The sequence below is a fragment of the Lepisosteus oculatus genome, chromosome 23 (genome assembly GCF_040954835.1).
Source record: "Lepisosteus oculatus isolate fLepOcu1 chromosome 23, fLepOcu1.hap2, whole genome shotgun sequence".
Taxonomy (NCBI): domain Eukaryota; kingdom Metazoa; phylum Chordata; class Actinopteri; order Semionotiformes; family Lepisosteidae; genus Lepisosteus; species Lepisosteus oculatus.
Window position 1 is genome coordinate 12,215,910 of NC_090718.1, and position 23,668 is coordinate 12,239,577.

The window sequence follows — 23,668 nt, forward strand, 5'->3', positions numbered from 1 at the left end:
GGCCCAGGGCAGTGAACGTGACTCTCCTCTCTGCCCACGTGGGTGGCCAGCATGTGCTGTCCCAGAATGCTGTGCGGTTGTCAGTGGGCGCCCCTCTGGCTGTGTCCTGCTCCGCTGATGGTAACCCCCCGCCCAGGACAGAGTGGGTGAGGGCCGGTGAGGGGGTGCTGACAGGGGGGGAAACTGGACCTGGACAGACCCCCTTGATCGAGGCTGTGCAGAAGGAGCACGAGGGGGTGTACTGGTGTGTAGCCGAGAACAGCTATGGACAGAGGAACGTCAGCTTCTTCCTACACGTTTCTGAAAGCCCAGGTACATGTTCGACTGAAACACTTCTCACACAATGCTGTTTAAATTTAAATGAATACACATAAATCATATTATTTCTGACCGCTTCCAGCCACATTCTGCACTTATCAAAGAACACCTAGGAATTATTGAATGCTCACAGCCAAATGACAGTAAGCTATTGAGATGCTTGTCTGGTGAAGTGAATTTTAACAGCAGAATGTGATTTTAGTTCTGCAGAGATATGGAATTTTCTCATTGCAAGTTGTATAATGTGATTATAAAAAAGAAAGGTGATAAAAAAATTGACTAAATGATAAATAACAGACAAGTGCACAGGGAGGGACTGAATCGCAAAACTAACAATTAAGGACAAAGGGGGAAACTTATGATCAAGAAAATGCTTGTTTGGTTTCTAGTCGGTAAGTGGCTGTTTCTTGAAGGTAGACATTTTTTCATTTGAGAAATTATACCTAATTATACTAAATCCACAGACCCAAACTGTCCCGGTTAAGTGGAAAAAATGAAACATAAGAAACCTTTTTTGTTTGTTTTTTCCCTTGCAGTAGATGGTTATCCTTTCACCTGTGTTGTGATAAAATGTCTGGCCATTGGGTTCCTCCTCGTCCTGGGCACTGCGGTGTGTATCTATATCAAGATTAAAAACCCACAAACCAGTCGGATCTGATACCCTGGAGGTTCTGTGACTCTGAGACTTTGTAAAGGTGGATTCTCAGCACACAGCGCCAATTGTGAATACTCAACAGTGTCCTATCAAACCCATGCTGTATATAGAACAGCAGTCATTCTTGCCTGTTACCTCTCTGCAATATGAGATGGTGGAGCGGTGGCTCTGTGGCTCAGGATTTGTGTCTGTGCCTGGAAGGTTGCCGGTTCGTATCCCGCGGCCAGCAGAGGAATCCTACTCCGTTGGACCCCTGAGCAAGGCCCTTAACCCCAACTGCTCTAGGGGCACCATATAAATGGCTGACCCTGCGCTCTGACCCCAAGCTTCTCTCCCTGTCTGTGTGTCTCATGGAGAGCAAGTTGGGGTATGCGAAAAGACAAAATTCCTAATACAAGACATTGTCTATGGCCAATAAAGTGATCTTATCTTAAGATGGATAAATACCGACAGTATACAGCAAGAACCGACTCACCATCTCCATGTTTGATCTGTTTCCTGGTGTCACCATTCAGGAATCTGAGAGCATATTGGTGTAGAAAGAAAAGATACTAGAGTTCTACAGTTCCCAAATATAGTATTTCGAATGACTGCAAATTTTTGTTTAAAATAAATGAATTACTTGCATATATGTTGTTAGTATTATATAGTTGGGAGATAAATCTTGCAGCCTTTTCTCTTAAATACACTTTTCAAGATGTAGGATGTTTTTTGTTTGTAGATAATTGACTAAGAAAAGGAAAAGGCCCACCTAGTACTTATCACGTGCTGACTCTTTTTGAATAAAGTGAACTGGACTGGTGGCACGATTACTGGCACATCCTTGGACTCAATTACATGTCTAATGGAGCGACATATTACTATTCTTGCACATAAAATCATAGATGACCCCTCTCATCCGCTCTTTTTAGAATATACTGTCCTACCCTCTGAGAGGAGGTACCAGATCCCCTGAATAAAGATCAAGAGAGCATGTGCTCCCTTTTTACCTAAGAGCCTTCAATTGTTGAATAATTTAAAAAACATGTTTGCAGTTAGGTATTATTATAATTATTATAATTGTTTTAGACTCTTTACAAGCAAATCATGTGTTTTTAATCTTATGGTACTGGAAGAGTTCTGACTGAGCGATGTTATTGAATGTTGTTTTGTATTGTAGTAATATTGTACGGTTGTTGTATTTTATTATTGTCCTATATGTTAGACCTTAATGAGCTCTAGATATGCAAGTCAAATTCTCTGCTGTAGCAACATAGTGCTGTCTCTAGAATCCAGCTGGAGCGCTGGGCTCTAGTTTGTAGTTTTCTGGATTAAGGCTGCTTTTTTTTAAATAAAGTCTCTTGATTGAGATCTGCATGTACTAACACACAGAAGACATGATGGATTAATACCCTCATTATTTCCTTTTTTTTAATTATAAAATGTTAGCATGCCCAAAGGAGTTGGGCAGCCAGTTAACCTTGGACCCCTAGAGGTTTATTTTCTCCTAACTAAGGAGTTTCTCTCCTCCGTTGTCTTCTGGTCTTCTGTTCTGTATTGACAAAATGTATCGTCAATTTTATTGTCAAGCACCTTGGGACAACCTTGCTGTGAAAGGCACTATATAAAAATAAATTGCATTGAATTGAATTGAATTGATTGTTGTTTGAAAACAAATCTATAAACGGTATAAGCCATCCTGTGTGATAACATTAACCAGGCTTTGTTTTCTGTTACTTTCTGCACATTGTCTGTCTATCTGTACCTGTTATAAACCCACACACATTTGAATCCCTCTTAAATTGGATTACAAGTGGATTGAGAGATGGTGCTGCGTCTCTGCATGGCTTTGTTGTCTTTGGCATGATTCAGCCATTAGTCAGAGTGTGCTCAGCCATTCTGCTGTGGTTCAAGTGAGCTTTATCGCTGACTTCCTGGAGTTCTGACCCTGCTGCCTGCCTCTCTTCCAAGAATTCACTGCCAGTGCCATTTTCACCCACACTGAGCAACGAGGCTGTTTCCCAAGCTACAAGCTTCAGCTTTACAGACAATCCTTTAAACACCTCAGTGTATTGTCACGATTTGGCATCTCCTTCGCCTGTCGGAGGTGAGTTCTGTGAGGTAAGAATTCAGATGCATCTGTTACCATAGAGTGTGTTTCAGTACAGCAGAAAACAATCCTTTATCTGATATTTTATATCATTGTGTTATTTTCACTCAGACACCAGCTGGTATCTGATTATAGCAGGTTATTTTTCTAATAAGAAGACAGGGTGTGATGAGCCGTCTGCGCGTATGTAACTATTTCATGGAAGTAAAATAAAGACATCTCCTTTCCTTTTTCAATTCCCTTTTAACATTTTTTAAAAAATCAGAAACACAGAAGTAAATGCTAATATCCTTCGTGCAGGGAAATCCTGTCTTTCACATTCCCCTCCACTCACACAAACTACTGCCTTTAACATTTGGTGACTTTAAAGTAACACACCGTAACAGACTTGAAATTGCCTGCTTCTATATTGTGTAAAGAGTGCCCTTAAACCCAGAATTATGGTTGTCCTATTTATTTCAATCTTTGGGTGTCTATACATCACAAGGCATTCTTCAATCACAGCAGGGCCCATCCTGCTCATACTGTACTGTATATAAACTGCATGATTCTGAGAACTGGGTGTAAATAGGCATCATCCTTCTGTTAAGGCTTTGATTAGATTTAATGTTCAATCCCTTCATTAAAAAAACACCCTACTGGAAATACTACAAGTACTTTGTCAGCCACCCTTGGTCCTGCGACAATTCATCTTCCATCGCATGCTTCTTCTATCTCCTGAACACCATCGTGATCTCAGGCTGTTTCCCTGTGAGAGCTCAGGTTTGGGTTCTGTCAGAATAATCTGTCAGTGAAAGAGGAAGTTGAATGGTGAGACTTGTGGGACAATTCAAGGTTTCACGTTGTTAAACATCATTACACATACAATCGAACAGAGGTGCGAGTGCTGAGACACGTTGGCCGAAAACGAGTGTTTATTGTGTAAAAGCATCACTGCGATATGCTGTCACCTCCCTCCCACAGTGAAGAGTACAGCATTAAACTCCATTTTTCAGGGCCACTCAAGTGTCTTTGAGGACGTTTAACAGCTGAGACCGGGGAGCAGAACAGTACTAACAACGCTGATGGTGTCTGGAATCTCTGACAGTTGAAGACAGTTTGCATCCAGGAATCCACACCCAGTTTTTAGTCTGAACCCGACCTTTAATTTCTTCCAACTAATGTTTTCCTTTTCCCCCCTCTCAAAGGATGTACTCGGAAAAACTGCAGTTTATTTTTCAAACATAAAAATCGCATTTCTTTCACGCGAAGGGTGGAATGAGATGTGGAGTTTTAAGAGTTTTCCGTTTGTCATCAAAGCTGTTTTGCACTGCTGTGCTCTTTCATATCACCGCTCACACAGGTCTTGGTTTGCAGACGCTTTAGCTACAATCTACAGGACAGTGTTTTTTTTCTAAAGTACAAAGCCTTTGTGTGTGTGTGTTGTTTTAACAAAAATGATGACTCTCGGTTTCGGTTCTGTGAAGCTCACTTGTAACTTTTCAACATTATTATCTTTGAAGGAGCACATCATGCAGACATCACAAGGTTCAGTATGGCTGTCCAAAAATAGCTAAAACCCTATTATTCAACATGTGCAGCTTTTGAGAGCTCAAAAAAAGAAGAACAAGCCATGAAGGAACAGATATGGTAATATGCGGTAAAGGATTTCCCTGAATCTTATCTAAGGCTGCAGGCTTTTAATCACACCCCTTCAACTTCCTTTGTAAAACATACATCTTACTTCATGTCATTCAGCTTTAAGTTTGAGAAACTGCTCCTTCTGTTTTCAGGACAGGGAGAGTTCCTCTACTCACCTGCCAGTCCTAACCCATACCTGGACCAGCGAGACATCATGAGGAGAGGAGTGTGAGGACAGCCAGTCTAGAGCAGGAATGGTGTGCGCAGAAGGCTTTGTCTCCCTGCAGCTTCTCTTTCTCTTCATTCAGCTCCTGCTGGGACAAGGAAGAGGTAGGCAGCCTTTTTTCTGTCTCTCGGAGCTGGGTTTCAGGCGTGCAAACACAAGACTCTTCAGTGATTCAGTCCACAGTCCCCTCTCTGGCCAGTGTGAATTAGAAAAGGCAGTGCTTCGAGTAGGTTTTTTTTCTCTTACATTGATAAAGCAGGAATGCCAGAAAGTTTGTCACGATGATTTAAACAGCTGAAGAGCTTCCACAAGCAGCTGGAGCAGACGATATAGCCGAAAAGAGGGGAGAGTGCTACCTAGTGAACTCTTTAAGTGAAAGTGGAGGTCGCAGGTCAGAGAGTGAACCCGCAGGAGACAGGAGAACAGAATTTAATCCATAGGTTTCCCTCAGCCCTCCAGTCCCCTTTAACAGCATTAAGAACAGTGCGTATTTCAATGTACCTATTATAAAATACACAGAATAAGACATTTTATTTTTATGTCAGAGTCTTATCCACTTTGCATGTGACAATTGGGGAAATACAATACCTTTGGAAACGATATGTGAAAAGCTGTTATTTTAGTATTTGTCTATATCTATCATTCATGTAATATCATACGAGCATTTAAGCATTTAATGGTGGTGAGCACAGTAAATAGTCCAGATTACCTCAAAATTAATTATAGCTCTTGCATTAATTATTGTAGTATGTTAATATTTTACTATTGGCCTTCTAGCAAGTATTATCTATCAAGGCAATATTTATTGCAAAATATAATTGTTGTGCAAGACCCTGTACCTCTTGAATCACAGTTACATCATGGTCGAAACATTTTGAAATGTGTGTTTGTATTTGTACATTAGCTTAGAAGAAGTGGACATATTTTGTAATTTTCTCAAATTCAAGCGCTCAGATCTTGGCAACCTTTATATTGTACATGAATAGGAAGAATTGTAAAAAATGAATTAATAATGAATAAAAATATGAATAACAGAAATAGACATTAAAACAAATATATATATATTTTAACTTAGGCAGTTTTAGTGCAACTTTACCTGAATTTCATGACATTTTTCCAAACATCAAGCTGTTCATAGGTTATTTAAAGCAAATATATATATTTTTTTCATTGAAATGTAACTTGAGACTTTCAGAACTTTTCAGAAGACAATTTCTCCTGCTACATCGTTCACTAAAATATTTAATTATTTTCTTTGCTTATACAGTATATTTAAAGAACTAGTGTGTAGATTTAGGAAAATGGATCAATACATCAGGCAAAAATGGTGCAAATGTTGTCAAGGACTCATTTCTCTATGATGACCAAATGTACTTATACTGAACAGTAATCTGATTTGTTAAACAGATTCTATTTTTTTTAAACCCCACCAACTACAAATAGTATAGAATTTAATTACAGAATAGATAAGTTACCCTTAATTGCCAACACAAAAGGATTTTTTGTATACAATTTTAATTGTACAAATATAAGTATCCTATTTATATTATATAAACAGTGTATTTCTATCCTATACATAAATAAATGCTAGGAATACATATATGAATATATAAATGTTCATAAAAACCTAAACGGCCTATATATTAATGGATTTAAAAGACATAATCACCACTTCAAATAGATAATACATATGTATTCTGAGTGAAGACATTCAATTTGCTTCATTGCCCTATTTTCTTGTTTTAATATTTTTTATCTGTCTGCATCTATCATCATATCATGCAAGATCATAGAGCAACATTACAAATATTTGAGTATTTAAGACGTTTGCAGCGGTGAGCATAATAAATATTCCAGTTACTGTACAGTAATTTACAGAATTAACTGATCCTAAACAGAATTTAATCCGTCGGTTCTCTCAGCCCTCCACTGTGGTTAAACAGTATTAAGAACAGTGCATGGCGGTTTTGCACTTCTCAATATGCATATTCTAAAATATTTCCGCCCCAAATGTAAACATAATTACTGCAGTGATAATAATTGCAAACATATATTTATAGTGCACTGTACACTGTGCATGTATTATATACTGCATATATACTGTATCCCATAATGTAAGTCGATGTGTGTATAGTTTTTCATGCTGCATTGTGTCCAATATATACAGTATACAGTATATGTAGGGCTTAGTACCTCACATGTTCATGTACTGTATATCTGTTTTATAGATAAATAATGCAAGACATACACAACAGCTTTTAGAAATGTTTATTTTTGCTTGACTGTATTTGCGTACCTGCTCAAGATAATGCAGCACTTTCTGTATTTTTAACTCTCGGCCACCACCGGTGCCTGGTCGCACGGCTGCAGACACAGACCCGTACTGCACATCCTGAAAGAGGAGCAGCTCAGGCCGTAGCCCGGCTTTCTCTGCCCGTGAGATTTCACAGCCGGATCGCTTTCACGAGCCTCTGGGAGCCACCCGTACCCCATGTCAAGTGAAAAACACGTTTTCCAAGAATCGAACCGCCTGGCAGTGTAGGAGCTGTCAAAGCCAGTATCAGAAAACAGCCCTTTCATGTGGCGTGTACATCTGGGGGCTGTGAACTGTATTCCTTCGCTGCCATTAACTTCAAAGTTCACAGTTTTTTTATCACAATCCTTTTTTTTCAGCTTTTTATTGTGGTTTTCCATATTTTCACAATATCTAAGTTTTATGAGAACAAAAACGCGAGTCAAGCGCAAACATTCGTCTTACATCTAAAGGGAACCATTTTGGTCTCATAATGGAATTATTGAAATATTAAAATGTAATGGTGAGGAAAGAGATTATTTAAAAATGTTTATATACATAGTATAGAGAAACCACATGTGATATTTTAGACACCAATTCCGCCCTAACTTAGGAATTAAGAAGTTTTGAACATATTTTAGAGGAAAATAACTTAGATGTCTAGAGAACATCCTCTGAGAATAAACAAAATAAGCACAAATAAAAAAGGTACATACAAAGTAGGGGAACTCAATGGTAAAAGTTTTATTTTATTAAAAAGACTAGGCTTATGTATGCTTAGTCTCAGAAGTCCATTTTCTGTGTGAGACAATAGTACATTTGGTTTGCGTGTGTGTGTATGTTTCTAATTCAGGCTACAATTCAGGTACCGAAAGACCACCTGTGATCTCATAGGGTCAGTTTTTCTCTCAGTCAGTTGAACCTACTGTAACACAAGGAGTCAACACTTTCTAAATAACTTCAAACTACATGTTTCAGTTCCCCTTGTCTCTCTGATCTCAGCTGTTACTGTCTGCTCTGTCTTCTTCGGGGGTAATATTTGTCTTCCTTGTTTTATTGAACTGGACTGTGCTGTGAAACAAATTTTCCTGAGAGGATAATAATAAAGCTTGAATTGAAATTGAAATGTCACTATTTTTAAAGAAAGGAGTTTGGTTTGATAATGTTCTTTCTTGTCCAGCTGGCTTGAACCCCAGTTCCCAGACCAAGTATTCTTGAATTAAACATGATAGTTCCCATACTGTTCGAACGCTAATCTAATCCATCTTCACGTTTTTGTTTTAATACAGGTATCAGTGGCATCTCTGTCCCTGACCAAATATTAATTCCTCTTCTCACACTGCTTGTCGAATTGTATCTCACGTTGGCCATTTATCAGACCTTTTACAGCCTGCTTAAAGTTATCCTGTAGTGTTTGTTTTCGGTTTCTTTTTAATTTTTTAACACATCTGTTTTTAAAAAGCCAATTTGGTTTCTGAAGCGAAAGGAAATGGCTTTTAATTCTGCCTCTGTGACAAGTCTGACCTGCCATTAAGCTCAGTCACCAGGGATTTATAGGGATTGCAGAAACAGAATTGAACTCCAGTGTGTTTTATTAGTGTGAGAGTCTGTGCATCATGTTGTGTCTTGTGGCTGAAGTCACAGTGTCAGATCTGATCTTGTCTTTAGCTGAGGGGTGGAAGATGTTGGAGGTGCAGCCCTCAAAATCTGTCTCTGTGTGTTCTTATCCTCTTCTGTTGGTTTTTTTTTAAACAAGCAAACATGCCTTTCGGGCACAATAGAGTATGTGCTTCTCTTTTTAAACCAGCCCTCCGTCATTCGAAAGCTGCATATATTGTTAACACATCTGATTTACCGAAAGTAGACAGGAGTGAACCTAAGATCCTAGAAAAAGGTTAGAAATAAGAGGAGATCACTCAGCCCCAATCAGCCTGTTAAGAATCTACTACTACTGTGATATGTTAAAAGTAAAGAGTTTATGAAAATTTATGAAACCTTTATGCATGGATTACACTTTTTTATGTAATGCCTTCAAAGATAGTTTACAATATAATTGGCCCATTATAGAAAAAAGAAAATGCTGAGTATCTGGTTTAGTATGATCCTCTTTTCAGGTGTATACAATTGTTCACATGTTTTTCCTCCACATATTTTAAAAATATCAATTTACTTTGTATACGTCGCACACTTATATCTTTAATGACTCACACACAATCAGTTTTAACAGCTTCCAACATTCCAAGCAGCTTCGTGGCTTAAAAGAAAAACTATGCAAACATGTAGTCTATTTATTAAATTTTAACTTGCAATTCATTCTGACAGATATTGTGGGAGAAAATATTTTTTTAATTCCAACAGCAATAGTAATGAAGTGCACATTCTCTTTCAAATGCTTTTCTTCCAGAAGGGGAATAAATATTTTAATGATCTGCTTTTAAATGATTAACCTGTGCTTGATTTACTCCCAGAATTTTAGTTTAATTGTTTTTATGTATTCAAATAAATTCTATGATCTAATGTGACATTCCTTTTTGTAGGAACCCCAAGGTCTGTATTAACAGCCTACCAGCCTGCTAACATCAGTGTTCCAGTTGGAAGTCCGGTCACTCTACACTGCAGCTTCAACTACACAGGGGACCATAAAAAGTTTGGAAAATTTTTCACTCTGGAAGCAGATGAGAGGAAATACATAAAAGAGAAGAACCAGAGTGTAGATTGCAGTTCAGATGTCCCACATGCAGACCGTTCTGTGTGTAAATTTTCCATCACCACCGAAAACATCAGGCCTGAGAATGAGACTGTTTACTACTGTGAAGTGAAGATACCGCTGTCTAACACAGATGTGAAGGGCTCTGGAACAAGGGTTTCAGTTTATGGTGAGGGAGAATGTTCTTTTTTTATCATGCTGGTCGTGCTCTGCTCACGTAGCTGGTGTTGGAGCAGAGCTCTTTGTTCTTTAATGCATTAGAACTTTAAAGGTATTGAATTACACCAATCTTTACATTCCAGATTAGATTTTTTCTCAGAAAAAACTGAAATGTGAATAAAATGGTCCTTAACTTAAACTGAATTATTACTGTAGAGCTTGAAAAAAACCCAAGTCCGTGACCTTTGCCCAGTTTTAACGAGCCAGAATATAGGTAAATTGAATTGATTTCATATTTCAGTTCAAAATATTGGGCTCTTGGAATCAAAACGTTCAATTTTTGCATGTGTGCTTTTAGCGGTGTGTTTGTTGTGTGAATGCAGGGTCTCTGACACCTCTGCTGTGTTCCAGCTGAGCCCTCCACCACAGCAGTCCAGGTGTCCTCGCTCCTGGTGGCCGGTGAAAAAAACTCCCTGAGTTGCTCGGTCACAGGCTTCTACCCTGAGAGCATCTCTGTCCTCTGGTTCCGGGGAGATGCCCCAGCGCCTCTCAGCAGCACCAGCCCTGTCCTCACCAGTCACAGCAATGGCACCTTCTCTGCGCTCAGCTCTGTGAGCTTCACCCCCACAGCCGCAGACCATGGGGCTGAGTACAGCTGTGAGGCCTCTCACCCGGCCTGGAGACACAGCGTGAGGGGGAGCACTACCCTGGACGTCAAGTGTGAGTTCAAAAATAAGAACATGAGAAACGGAGGCTATTTCAATCTTTGGTTGCCAGTAGCTAATGAATCTGAGGATCTCATGTTTTTTTGTGAAAGTAGGCAGGTATTAGCTTTAACAACAGGGCTGGGTAGCTAGTTTTTGGTTTAAAAAACCGACAGGTCCATTTTAAATGCACTTCTCCATAGTTTCCACTTGTGTCATCTGGTTTATGATTCACTATTACAAGTTAAGTGACCTGGGTGTGTTTATGATGGTGAATGCTACTAATTACAGTGAAGTAAAGGCTTTGTTGACATTTACCAGAAACTAAAGGCAATTTCTATTCCTACTCCAGCTATTATTCCATAGGCCTTTAAAACTTGAGTGAGATTATTCTCTGGAAAACCTTTCCTTCTAATTTAATTTATTGGCTTGTATAGCCAATTCCTTTATTACTAACGACACAAACTTATGAGTTAAGCAACAGAATGAGGGTTAGGGTCTGATCAGGAAGTGTAATCAGAGGGATGCTAGTGCTTTGCTTTCTCCCACTCTCTCCAGACGGGCCCAGGGCAGTGAACGTGACTCTCCTCTCTGCCTATGTGGGCGGCCAGCATGTGCTGTCCCAGAATGCTGTGCGGTTGTCAGTGGGCGCCCCTCTGGCTGTGTCCTGCTCCGCTGATGGTAACCCCCCGCCCAGGACAGAGTGGGTGAGGGCCGGTGAGGGGGTGCTGACAGGGGGGGAAACTGGACCTGGACAGACCCCCTTGATCGAGGCTGTGCAGAAGGAGCACGAGGGGGTGTACTGGTGTGTAGCCGAGAACAGCTATGGACAGAGGAACGTCAGCTTCACCCTGCACGTTTCTGAAAGCCCAGGTACACGTTCGACTGAAACACTTCTCACACAATGCTGTTTAAATTTAAAGGAATACACATAAATCATATTATTTCTGACCGCTTCCAGCCACATTCTACACTAATCAAAGAACACGAACATGTTTTATAGGAATTATTGGACAACTGAAGCAAAATAACAGAAGCCTCTGTATTTATATGCGGTGAAGTGACGTGAATTTTAACAGTGGGATGAGAACCTTGGCTCAGCACAGGTGTAGGTTTTGTGATGATAAAATAATCAGGATGTAATTTAACACCACATGTTAAGAGGCAGTGAAAATAAAAGCCAAGACGCTGTGTGAAAAGTTGTTTTTCATGGCATGCATCAGCAGGTGCATGACGGTCACTGAAGCAAAAGGGAGTCTGATGCAGACGGCACTTTCAAAAAAAGGAAATTTGTGGGAGGAAAGGCAAAGTGTAATTGAAACCTGCAGAAATGCCCTTTTTACGTAGTCATCAGCTGAGCTTTTATGGTTTCCAAGGCCTACACACGATCAGAGCTGACTGTCTGGTTTGACACAGGAAAGCCAGAAAAATATGACAAAGGCTCATATTAGACCAGTCTGCTGATTTTGCGATTGTGTCCTAGTTTAGAAGGTGTGCTTACATTTACAAGAAAATCACACCAGACCTGCAAGCAGGAGTGGAATTTGTTGCAAACTCATAGCAGGGATCAATCAAGCTTATTAACTCTCACATTTTCTATTTCAGTTTCCGATCGAGGTTGGTAATCACATGAAAACACTCCAGTTATATTCGTGGTCTTCTGTTCTGTATTGTCAAAATGTGTCGTTAATTGCATTGTTAAGCGCCTTGGGGCAACCCTGTTGTGAAAGGCGCTATATAAAAATAAATTGAATTTAATATTTCAGTTTGTGGTTACAAGGGAATGTGTAACTTTCTTTCTGAAGTTCTTTATTGCAGCCAAGGCCGGTGTTGAATGCGTAAGCCATTAGCTCACCTCCAATATGGCGGAGGTGTGTTATGTGATGTGAAGGAATTGTAAAAAAAATAGGATATTGACTTATTCTCCGTGTGAAAAGCAGATGACCCAGTGCTCTCACATCGGCTATTAATATATATTTTTTATCTTCAGCCCTATCAGGTTATATCCCCTTAGTTTACGGCCTCATCACAGTTCCTGTCCTCTTATTATTGGTCATCATCATCGTTTGCCTGTGTAAGAATAATGAATTCAGGAAAAAGGAGAAGGCACATGGAGCTCAGCCTCTTTCAGGTATGTGCATGTAGAAAGGTGCACTCCTGCTGTTGAGACTGTACGGTAGTGCTGAACTAAATTAGCCGAGTCAGTGCTGCTGCTTCACAGTTTTGGGTTCATGGGCTCAGCTCCAGCCTTGGATGTCTGTGTGTGTGGAGCTTGCATGTTCTGTCCGTGCCCAGGTGGGGTTTCCTGGCTATTTCTCAGAAACACGCTGTTTAGCTTTGACGGGTCTCTCTAATGTTCTCTATTCTCCATGGCTCTATGGTGGATTCTCTGTGCATCTGGGAGAGTCTCTGCCACAGATTTTGGATAACAGATGGACTTGTGATGTGAGCCCAAGATCACCAGCTGATTTACTTTTTTACACTTAACATAAAATAGATCCAATCTCACCATTTTAGTTTTCTTCGTTCTCCTGTTCAGCTCTTCATTTAAGAATTTGAATGCTTTAATTTTAAGTTGTCAGGCACCAGGTTAACTCTGCTTTTATTCCTCTTCACAGGTCAGGAATCACAGAGGTAAGCCTGTCACTTTACAGAAGGTTATGTCAACTATTCAGACGGTAGAAAAGGATGCAGGAAATAACCTTCAAAGCTATCCTATTTAGCGAGATGTACCCATTTGATAATTTTAATCTATGCTTCCCTTTGAGCTAAAACAAGACATCTGCACACTGCAATGAAGAAATAAGAGGTTCAGTTGCTCAGTTTCCAATCCTTTGAGTATCTCCTGGCTCTCTTTCACTGGCACACAGCATCAGAACATCATGTTTGCCGGTCTCTCCTGGAAGCTGGAGGTACCTTGAAATGAAGAATATGATACTTCAATTTTAACAAGAAAACTGTGAACTCTTAAAGCTCCAAAACCAAAAGGCTTACATCAAGTATTATGAATTTGGATTCCACACTAGGAAGCGATAATATTTTCGGCAGCAATGTATCAATTGTAAGCTCCATTCGCCCAAAACTTTTCATGCCTAATACAAATCCATACAGAAACCACTGTGACCGAACTAAAAAGTCAGCAGTCTGGGCTGAAGAGCTGGCATTCACTTTTCTTATTAAACCCTGCCAACTTCTTTTCTGCTAGCCTCTTTTTTCTGGTACAATTTCTGCCACACCAAGCCAAAGTACGCACTGTGTCCCTCCAGTAACGAGGCAGTAACCAGGAGTCGCCTGTACTGCACTCGGGTTTGGGTGTGAAGCCGCAGTATCGACTGCTTCTAATCTCTCCGCGTCGTGTACACCTGAACGTTGGAGACCACGCACAGAGACCCCAGCATTGCAGTTAGCTTCAAAGAGCACCTCGGCACGGCTGACCACCTGTAGGGAAAGTACATTTAGTCACATCGAACGATTGCACCAGTTAAGAGTGTCAGCTACAGAGCTTCCTGTAGCTTTGATCTCGGCTGTTATGTAAATATGATTAATGCGGAGGTTTTGTGGTGTTTGGTGGTGTTGGTTGGCGACTTGATACCTGCACGTTTTTTGGAAAATATCAATTACATTTCAAGCGCTTCCCCTCCCCAACCCACAGGCACTTTTGGCGAATTCACTTGGTTTCTGCAGAAGGGCGTCTTTTATGTTTGTACAGTACTGGCAAAAAGTGCAAAACCCCGCTCACACCAACGCAAATGTAAAATGGCTGAGTGTGTGTTAAAGCAGAGGAAGAGACGTCTTTTGCGAGTTTCAGAACACACTGGCTGCGGCATCTGGTTTTTCTTTTCATTTGCGTAAATAGTAGATTACCGTGCTGTTACCTGCCGCTGAATTAAACAGGCTGTCCGTGTTTGATTTTGTACACAGGGTATAATTTTAATAAATGAGCTTTTTGTTTTAGTTTCATAGTGGTTAAAATCATGACTGACCGATTGTCCGATGTGTAACTACAGTTGTGGTATCAGTCAATCGTCTATGGATGTGTGCTACATGCCTTTGTGGTGTCATTGTATCAGTTATTGTGTATCTTTTTTTCCTGTTCTCAGACAAACAGCCCCCGATGAGGGACAGGCATCAACAGAAGGTATTCAATTACATATTGTTTTAATGTAATGCTTATAAAACCTTGCAGAAATTTGCATGCAGGGCATTTTTCTTGTTGCCTCGCTGTGATAGATAATAGAAAATTTCGCACTGTGCTTTTAATACGGGGGTGCAGTCGATTTTATTGTAGATTCACGGGCTACCGCAATCGACAGTTTTCACTTCCCAGAGCAGCCGATTCTTTCTCAAACCGTCCGTCAGACATTGCACGTCCATGGTATGAACCAATTCCGCTCTTAGCCTGCAGATCGGTGAAAGGACTGAGCAAAGACTGTGAGGACATCAGGGGACGAGGAAGGCCATGGAGTTATTGAACAAACCGCTACAGCTCCGTGCGCTCTAGAATCGTTCTCTGGTTTTAAGACATACAACACTTTGTAATGTTGTGTGTAGTAACTTTCAGTAAAATCCAGATTCGTAATATTAGGCAGAAATATTTAAACACAAGTAAAACAAGTAATTAAAATAAAAACAAGTAAATAAAGTGGGGATAGAATACTTTTCTTTTTCAAACTGGCACTGACTGGTGCATTAAAACGTACCAGTATTAATGATGCAAGCTGCAATTTGTATGCCACCCCACTTATTTGAAGCTGTCGTTTACAGAGGAGAGTTTTGCCTTACCCCCCACCACACAGTTCCTGTTTAAATGCAGCAGAAAACCCCACTTTGGGGAGAAGTGACTCAGCTGATATTCTGGTTGGTCCAGGACTTGTTTCTCAGTGCTCAGGAGAAGGGCCGGTACAGAGAAACGTCACGTTACGGAAATGTGAACGTTCTGGGGGCAGCACAGCGGTGCAGTGCCGAGCATTGCTGCCTCACGTGCTGGGGTTCTGGGTTCAGGTCCTGGGATGTCTGTGGGGAGTTTGTATGTTCTCCCTGTGTCCACGTGGGTTTTCTCCCAAGTGCTCCAGTTTCCCATAGTTCAAAAACATACTGGTGGGTTAATTGGCTTCTGGGGAAAACCAGCCCTTGGTGTGACTGTGTTTCTGTCTGTGTGAGAGTCCTGCAGTAGACTGGTGCTCCATCCAGGGTCTACTCTGCCTGGCGCCGGTCGATGCAGGAATAGGTCTGGCTCCCTTGAGACCCTGAATGGGATGAAACGGTTCGAAAACGGATGAATGTTATGATACGGAAACTCACAATTCTGTTTTTTTTTGTTGTGTTTTGCCTTACGCTCTCCAGGGGGGATCTATGCAGTGCCAAAAACGCGAAAAATGAAGAGGAGGCGGGAATATGATGAAGGTCAGTAAAAATAGGTTTTGGAGCAGTTCTTGGTAAAACAAGAACGTTCGTCAACAATCACAGGAACTACGTACTACAAGAAGGGCTTAACTCGACATCTAGAAACTCTGCTTTTTGTTTTTCAGTATTATTGTTCGCTAAAGATGTTTGCTTTTTTTTTCTTTTTTGATCGCCTCCGTTTTAAAAAGTCCCAGTTAAAGTCTAGAATTGAGAAAACAAAGACACACACACACACTCAGAGGCCAAGTCATCAAGGAAACAACTATTCTGTTTCGTTTTGGAGGCTACAACTCAAAGATGAGAGGGGCCTGAGCTTATCATGGTGGTATTGTCAAGGAAACCCCTTTATCTCAAATTACAGGGCCACCCATACGAACGTTTCACATCGTCAATGTGCACTGTGTGAGCAATGTAGATCAAAATTCTTTGCTTGGTCATACCATACATAGGCACTCCTGTTCAGCTTAGCTTGCAGTAGCTCATATAACCAAATTTCTCTGTGTCCTGCTTGATTACACCGTGCTTTCCTTTAACTGCACTCTGCATGCTTTTCACCCCAGTATACAACAGCAAACCTTTCCAGAAGAGCTGTCCATTCCTGGGCTCAGGTAGCCCATGTGTATACAGGTATTCCAGGTGACTTAAAAGCACTGGCTTCTGAAGGGCTGGGAGAAGCTGTCGAAACAGACCAAACTAATCAGTGACGAGCTGCTCGAGCTCGTTAAGAGCTCAGCTGGAATGAAAAACTTGCAGCAACACATGGCCCTCCAGGAACTGGATTGGTCAGCCCAGCTTGCAGCTTAACAGCTGCTGGGAAGGCAATGCAGAGGAAATTGAAGTATTATCATAATGTGTCAGCCTGGAACAGCGGGGTGATGCTGATTGTGACTCTGTACGTAATGTAGTATTTTCAGATTCTGAAATTAAGAGCCTCAGGGTTTTTTCATTCGACAACTCACTGCATGAAGCATGAACGTGTCAGACACAATATTGTTAATGTTAATGGTGGATGACACAGCTGCGGCACCAAAGCATGCTTAAGTCTGTTTAATCCTCCCATTTACACACCCAGAAACAGAAAACAGATAAGATCTTCAATTTAGCTGAGCGCCGTGCCTCTAATAAAATATCCCCAGCATGGTAGCTCACTTATGATTGCTCGAGTAAGTGCCCTGAAAGAATCCCTACACCACAATTATTAGTCTTGCATTGGTTTTCCTGAGCATCAAAACCCAAGACTGATGACTCTGTTTTGCTCTGTCCCGTCTTTGTATTAAAGTCTCCAAGCCTATTGTGGACGAAACACAGCTCATTTATGCAGACATAATTTTCCAGCCTTCGCCCGGGAACGCAACTGGGAAGGTAAGGAAGTGACATCCGAGGTTTTAAAAAGTGGTCTGAGAATTTGTTCATGCTGCCCAGCGTATTAAAATCAACTTGAGCTTTTTCAAGTCCACAGGCACATGTTCGTTGAATTTAAACATCATTCTTAATGGCTCAGCTACACCGCTGGTCCCAGGACCCCTGACTCTGGTAGGCAAGGGGTCTACTTTAGAAATGCCAGCCATGGTAGTAAGAATCATAGGCACACATTCCAGAGCAAGGACCATAACCTGGCTCCTCATTTTGCAGCACCCCCTGCAGGGAGGGGTGTGCAATTGCATTCATACAGCTTCATACAGCAAGCTACAGTAGATGAAAACACATAGCCTGAGTGCCTTAGAAATGCATCTAAAGAAGATGAAGTGACTGGAAGACGTAGCCAGCCGAAGGAGGCTTGAATTGGGCAAAGAACAAATGACAGGAAATGCCGAAACAAGCTGAGGCAGAGGCACATGATGAGCTGGGAGCTGAAGGAAGAGGCATTTCCCAGAGCAGCTAATGTGACAGTTTTCGTGTTCAAGCAACAACAAGCTCTTGTTTTTGTGAAACCTATGGAAAAAAAAAAACAACCTATAATGCCAGCCCATGGAATAAACCCCCCTCACACTGCTTATCTGAAACTCTTCTGATAAGATCACTTCGCCTTCTTGTTGTTGAAACGAAAGAAAAGTAGAATGTCAAACCATTACCTTCAGATTGTCTGACATCTCACTTACTTTATGTAATTTGGCTCGCTATCCCCTCAATAAAGAATTACTGTATAGACAATTGACTGTGTGCTCAAAGCCAGCTTTATATCAAAGTCCACAAACTATTTCCACTAAACACTTACCACCTCAGTACCTTTGCTTTTCATTTTTCCTAAAAGAAAATAGAAAGAAAACAAAGTAAAAAAACAAATCAGTCATGTGTCACAGGACTCTTTTAGGGTTCGGATTTAAGTGCGTTAAATGTAGTTTTAGCCATGCTACATAAAAAATTAAAGCACCTCAAAAATGTATCCATGAATCTAAACATTTACTCTTATTTCAGCTCCTAAATTTTAAATTATTTTTTGTGTGAAAGTGAGAGTTCATGTACATGTGAGAAGAGATTCAAAGGTTTTGAAATCTAATAGTTACTCCCATGAATACTACAGGTCACAATACAAAGGAGGAATGTCTTGAATTTTTTAAATTCTGGTTCAGTGACCTCTGAGTTTTTCTTTTTAATCAATTTTTTTCCCCTGTCTTTCCACACTGAGGTAATTTCATACTGCAGACACACAAGAGCATTTCAGTGAACCTGTAGATGTTGTCTGTTGCGGTGCAGACTCTGATTCTGACCTAAGGGATGAAAATTAACTGCAAAACATTGAGAGTACGTCAAAACCAGCTGTTTTTTTCTTCTGAATGAGGGAAAAATTAACTTTTTTTTTCACCCCCAGTTTATCTTAATTTAGGTCAAAAGCAGAAAAGCTTTGAAAGTTGAGTCTGCCCTTCACAAATGAAAGAAACAATAAGTCACTGACCTACTTAGACCTCATCTACAGTACATGCACATACTATTGGTGCCCTGGATTGTACTTAATTTTGTTTTCTCTACCAAGCAACCTTGAAAGTTTTTGTAACTGCACAAAAGGGCACGACGGCAAAACGCTGAGACAGAAGAAAGCTCCTTTTGACAACAGGCAGAGACGGTCAGCTCCGATCCCTTGACAAGAAGACGGCGCCGAGCAGAAAAGGGGTTTACATCGCTAATCTGTCACTTTTGCCTTTCCAGAAAAAGTTGGACCCAGATTGTACGGAAGCCGTATACAGTACAATTCAGAAAGGGAGAAAGAGACCTTCTAGGAATGAGCACGCGGTGCATGAACAGATAAACACTGTGTACACGCTTGCGGAGATGCCACAGCATGGAGAAACACACTGAGAGATGGATTTCTGACCTAAAAATACGCAGCTTCTTATATTGCTCCTGGAACTGAATTCGGTTGGGTGGGTTCACAGTGGACAGTTTCTCAGAAGTGACTGGGCTCTGGGATTTCCACATGGTTTCTTCATGACTGCTTTGTCCTTGGAACAGACAGTCCACCCCATGTCGAAGTAAACCCAAGACTTCTTAGCTTGCTTGAGAGCTCTTTGTCAGCCGAGATGTGATGGTGCAGAATGGCATCATCTCGGTCACGTTTTCTGATTTGCGAGGCAGCATTTGTGGGCAACAGGTTTATTTGCAGACACGAAAACTAAAGTCCTGCATGTAGCCACGGGCTCCTTCTGGTTTGTCGAACACCGTGAAGGTGAAAGATTTGCTAGCAGCGCTGTGCCTAAGCTGTGGTGTTGTGTGACCCGCGTGCTGCTTTCATACACAGCCCCCTAGCCCTCCTGTTGTACCATGAATGGCTATAGATGCGTTGGGTTTTTTTTTTCAAATCAGTGAGCAGGCGTATAGCACAGGAAACTGTGGCTTCATAATTGATTGAGCCTCGTCTAGGTTGCTCTCATATACTGCAGAAAAAGACCAAGGAAAGAGTACAGCCAAGTCTGACTAATTCAGTCTCTCTGTGAACTGTGCTTGCAGGAGTGCTGTCAGCTTGGAGGGATTTTAGAGCTATGGGGGCAGATTGTAATGAGTGCTTCACTGCTTTCTTTATTTGGATTTCTATTACAGTCACAAAGACAAATTCCCTTGGTTTTCAGAAGGACACTGACGAGGCTGCTATTTTGGGACTGTCTTTTTAACTCTTCCACGGCTGTCTTCACTGCATACTTCCAGTTTCCATTGCCAAGAACTGCCCTTGCTTCCAAATCAAAGCGTCTGACAGGCGCAAAGGTGGCTCACTGTGTGCTTTCTCTCTCTTTTCCTTCTGTTTCACAGGAAGCTTCTGAAAATGCATAGTGTTCACCTCCGTCACTAATGAAGGTGCTCTTAACACCTTCGGATTGGAATACCTCTGAACAGAATGACTCTGTGATTCAGTTTCTCACTCAGGAAACTGTGTATGTTTAATAATGAGTGTGTAGGGCATGCCATGTCTGTGCAACACACACAATGTGTTTTCCTGTCATTCCGATTTTGCTATTCAGCGAGTCATTTTTACTACACTGACTCACACAACTCCAGAAATGAGGGAAAGAAAAATCTACACTTTGAAATTTCAATGGAACATGTCTGCTTTCCAGTGATTTTGCTGAAAGACATTTTTATAACATAATTGCTTCAACCGTTGGCATACTTGGCCAATATTAAGTAATGAGTGTAAACGAAAGTGGGTCACCTAAACAGAAAAACAAACAAATGGAAAGTATTTTTTCTTATATAAGGTATCATAGAACTTACTTAAAGAATGTGTCAGGGTTTCTGAAAGGGGTGAGTAGTTGGACAACTGTGTGAAGCCGTGAGGAAGGGAGTTTGAGCCAAAGTAAATCCAAGATTCCAGATCCAAGTCGTTAGGCAAGAGCGAAGTCAAAAGTAGGAGAACCAGGTCGGGGTGTCAAAGGAGTCCGGTCGAGAATAGTAGTGCGCACAAGGGAAAGCTGTGGAAGACTTCTCAATAGTGAGCGTAGGAAAGCCGGAGAAGAGTGTTTAAGTATTGAAGAGAGAGACGTGGTTGGATAATTAGTTCCCGGATGAGCGTGTGTGGAATTTAGTACGCGTGGGAATGCCAGGGCGCTTACAGGAGAAGGTACGAGTCGTGACAGAATGCCTCCATCATAACCTCTTTGGAAAGTTGAAAACAAATGTTCAATAGCAAGTGTGTTTCTCATGCTTGATTTGATTATATGAATGTTACTGCTTGTCAGTTAATGAACTGGGGCCAAGAAATTAGCTGAAGCCAGAAAAGGAACAGTAAGTGAAGTTACTAAAGGAAAACCAGGTCTCCTAGTCTGTCACACATATCTCAGCCACTCACAGCTATTGTCTGTAAATCAGAAAAGACACACTGTCTTAATCCTATACACTGCTTCGTCACAAACACTGAGAAACTGTAGTGACCTCTTACTGCCTTGCAAGAGCATGTAGACCTTCCTTACCCTGAAACTCAGATTACCTCCATTCGATTAGACGAACTGACGGCAGAATTGGGAGGGATAGAGGAGTTTATTCGCCATATGGACCGTACATGTTATAATGGGATTCTTATTCATGCTGTTGTCTCAGGACATGCGCAGTACAGCAGACGACACAACACAATGTAGTACAGTACATTTCAAAACAGTAAATAGTACATAATGACAATATGGAACAGACAAACAATACACAATAAATACAAACAGAACAATAAATACAGGGTAGAAAGTCAAAGTGCAGAGTGCCAGGGGTGTGTTGAGTCCTGAGGCATTGCACAGTTAACTGTTTATGATGCTGTAGGGTAGAAGCTGTTCTTAAGCCTAGTGGTCTGTGCTTTAATAGTGCAGTCCGCTTGGAAGAGTGCAGAGGGGAGAACAGTTTGTAGCTGGGATAGTTGGGATCTTGAATGATGGATTGGGCTTTATTGTGACTTTTTTTAGATAGAAGCTCTAAATCTCAGCTCCATGAGTGTTTGTCGATTGTAGATGACGGCCGCACACATATGTTTTACACAAGAAAACTGTTCGTGACAGACATTTGTGCCTGGACCATAAGGGGGTCAGCAGCTGTGGCTGTCTACACGTTTAAGAAACTCAAACCTCTGAGATATCTTTGTGTGCTATTTTCTGTAAATAGCTATTAGTAGCCGCTAGAGTGGTCTTCAATGAATGTAACTGACGTCTGTTTGCTGAAGTATTAAAGGATTGAATTAATTTAGGCTTGGCACATATCTTCTTCATCTTCTAAGCAACATTTGTGCCTTTTTCTGCTGATTCTGTTTCTCCTTACATATTGTTCAAAATATCTCTCTCCTACTTTTTCTTTTCTCATAAAAAGATGTACAATATAAGATGACTCAGTTTGTAGCCACCGCCCTAATCCAAGCCCGAAACCTGAAGTCTCCCCCATCACACCCACGGGCACACATGGTCATAGATACCTCTGCTTCTGAAATGCCCAGCTTTCCAGCTGGCTCAGTCACATAACTTGGTGATGGTTAATGCTGTTTAAGAAGGCAATTATACGCAGTGAATAAATGGGTTAAAACTCATCAGCTGAGCACCAGTGTGAAGTTGTGGGTGGGAATTCGGACTCTCGTCTGGGAAAGCGTACTTTCCAATTCCTGGTTGGAAACATGAGCACAGCTCCAGAGAAACGGCTACTCTCTCATCTAACTAGTGGCTTGCTGATGAAAGGATCTCATCTTGCAGGAAGAAGGGGTTTCCAGGAAGAACCCAGCGTATCTGCTTCAACCGCATGGCAGGCTAGCTCGCTCCACGCCCCCACAACCCTTTCGGTAAAGAAGTGCCCCCCCTGATTTTGGTTTAAAATGCACGTGTGTCCTTTGGCTCGTGTTTCACTCTTCATCGTGAAGCTAGTGCCTGGGTTGGCTTGATCAGGGCCCTTGAGGAGTTTGAACACTTGTGTCAGGTCCCCTCTCAATCTTCTCTCGTCCAGACTGATAGAAGTTTGGGTCCTTCGGCCCAGCAGTGTAGTAAATTCCCTTTAGCCCTGGAATGTATCTGGTTATTCTTCTCTGGACTGATTTCAGAATGGCAGTGTATTTTCTATGACATGGTCATCCAGAATACATAATATTCTAAATGAAGCCTTACTACTGGCACTGTATGATTTTAACATGCCTTTAGTTAAGTTCTACACTTTTAACACTAGACCCTAACATGTCATTTTCTCGTGTGTTTCCCCACATTGTCTAGAAGATGCGAATGATGTGTCCAAATAAACATATACTGTAAGTCTTTTTTGTGAGTTGCCTCTTCTCTGTCCGTGTTGCACCTGCCTGGTTTTTGTCCAGTGTTCTGGATAAAATTGAACTTTTTTAATATCATTTTTTCGGTGTTTGCCAGCTCTCCTCATTCTTAGTGATCTGCATATCTGCCGAGTTGACTGACTCTACCAGAAGGGTGACCTTCTGCTGATGTTTAAGTCATTTTGTTTCAGGCTCATAATCAATCATGATCTGTATTCTGCAGTAAAAAAAAAAAAAATAAGCCTGTTTCCATTATGCATCTGTGGAAGAGCACAAGAGGTTAATGATGG

General features: G+C 41.1%; 1 protein-coding gene and 1 long non-coding RNA gene across 5 annotated transcripts; both read left to right on the forward strand.

Annotated features, from left to right (window-relative positions):
- On the forward strand, nucleotides 1-2,602 carry LOC107075613 (uncharacterized). The gene is made up of 2 exons (XR_011183099.1): nucleotides 1-312; nucleotides 855-2,602. It is a non-coding gene; the product is annotated as an uncharacterized lncRNA (long non-coding RNA).
- A 324-nt stretch (nucleotides 2,603-2,926) lies between these two features.
- Nucleotides 2,927-23,369, forward strand: LOC107075612 (cell adhesion molecule 3-like). 4 transcript variants are annotated; one of them, XM_015337379.2, is made up of 11 exons: nucleotides 2,927-3,073; nucleotides 4,835-5,012; nucleotides 9,739-10,077; nucleotides 10,479-10,787; nucleotides 11,330-11,644; nucleotides 12,762-12,902; nucleotides 13,390-13,405; nucleotides 14,872-14,909; nucleotides 16,115-16,174; nucleotides 17,454-17,536; nucleotides 19,319-23,369. In XM_015337379.2, the coding sequence occupies exons 2-11, from the start codon at nucleotides 4,937-4,939 to the stop codon at nucleotides 19,466-19,468; spliced, it is 1,527 nt and encodes a 508-aa protein (XP_015192865.2). In that variant the 5' UTR covers nucleotides 2,927-3,073; nucleotides 4,835-4,936; the 3' UTR covers nucleotides 19,469-23,369. The 4 variants fall into 4 exon arrangements, with proteins under 4 accessions (XP_015192865.2, XP_015192866.2, XP_069038874.1 ...); XM_015337380.2 differs by having other exon boundaries at nucleotides 2,927-3,059; XM_069182773.1 differs by lacking the exon at nucleotides 2,927-3,073 and having other exon boundaries at nucleotides 4,811-5,012.
- The last annotated feature ends 299 nt before the right edge of the window (nucleotides 23,370-23,668 follow it).

Excerpts from the sequence above, each read along its gene's own strand:
- LOC107075612 (XM_015337379.2), top strand. The coding sequence starts at position 4,937 with ATGGTGTGCGCAGAAGGCTTTGTCTCCCTGCAGCTTCTCTTTCTCTTC. Across the intron at positions 10,788-11,329 it reads CACTACCCTGGACGTCAAGT|ACGGGCCCAGGGCAGTGAAC; the intron begins GTGAGTTCAAAA and ends CACTCTCTCCAG. Across the intron at positions 17,537-19,318 it reads CCGGGAACGCAACTGGGAAG|AAAAAGTTGGACCCAGATTG; the intron begins GTAAGGAAGTGA and ends TTGCCTTTCCAG.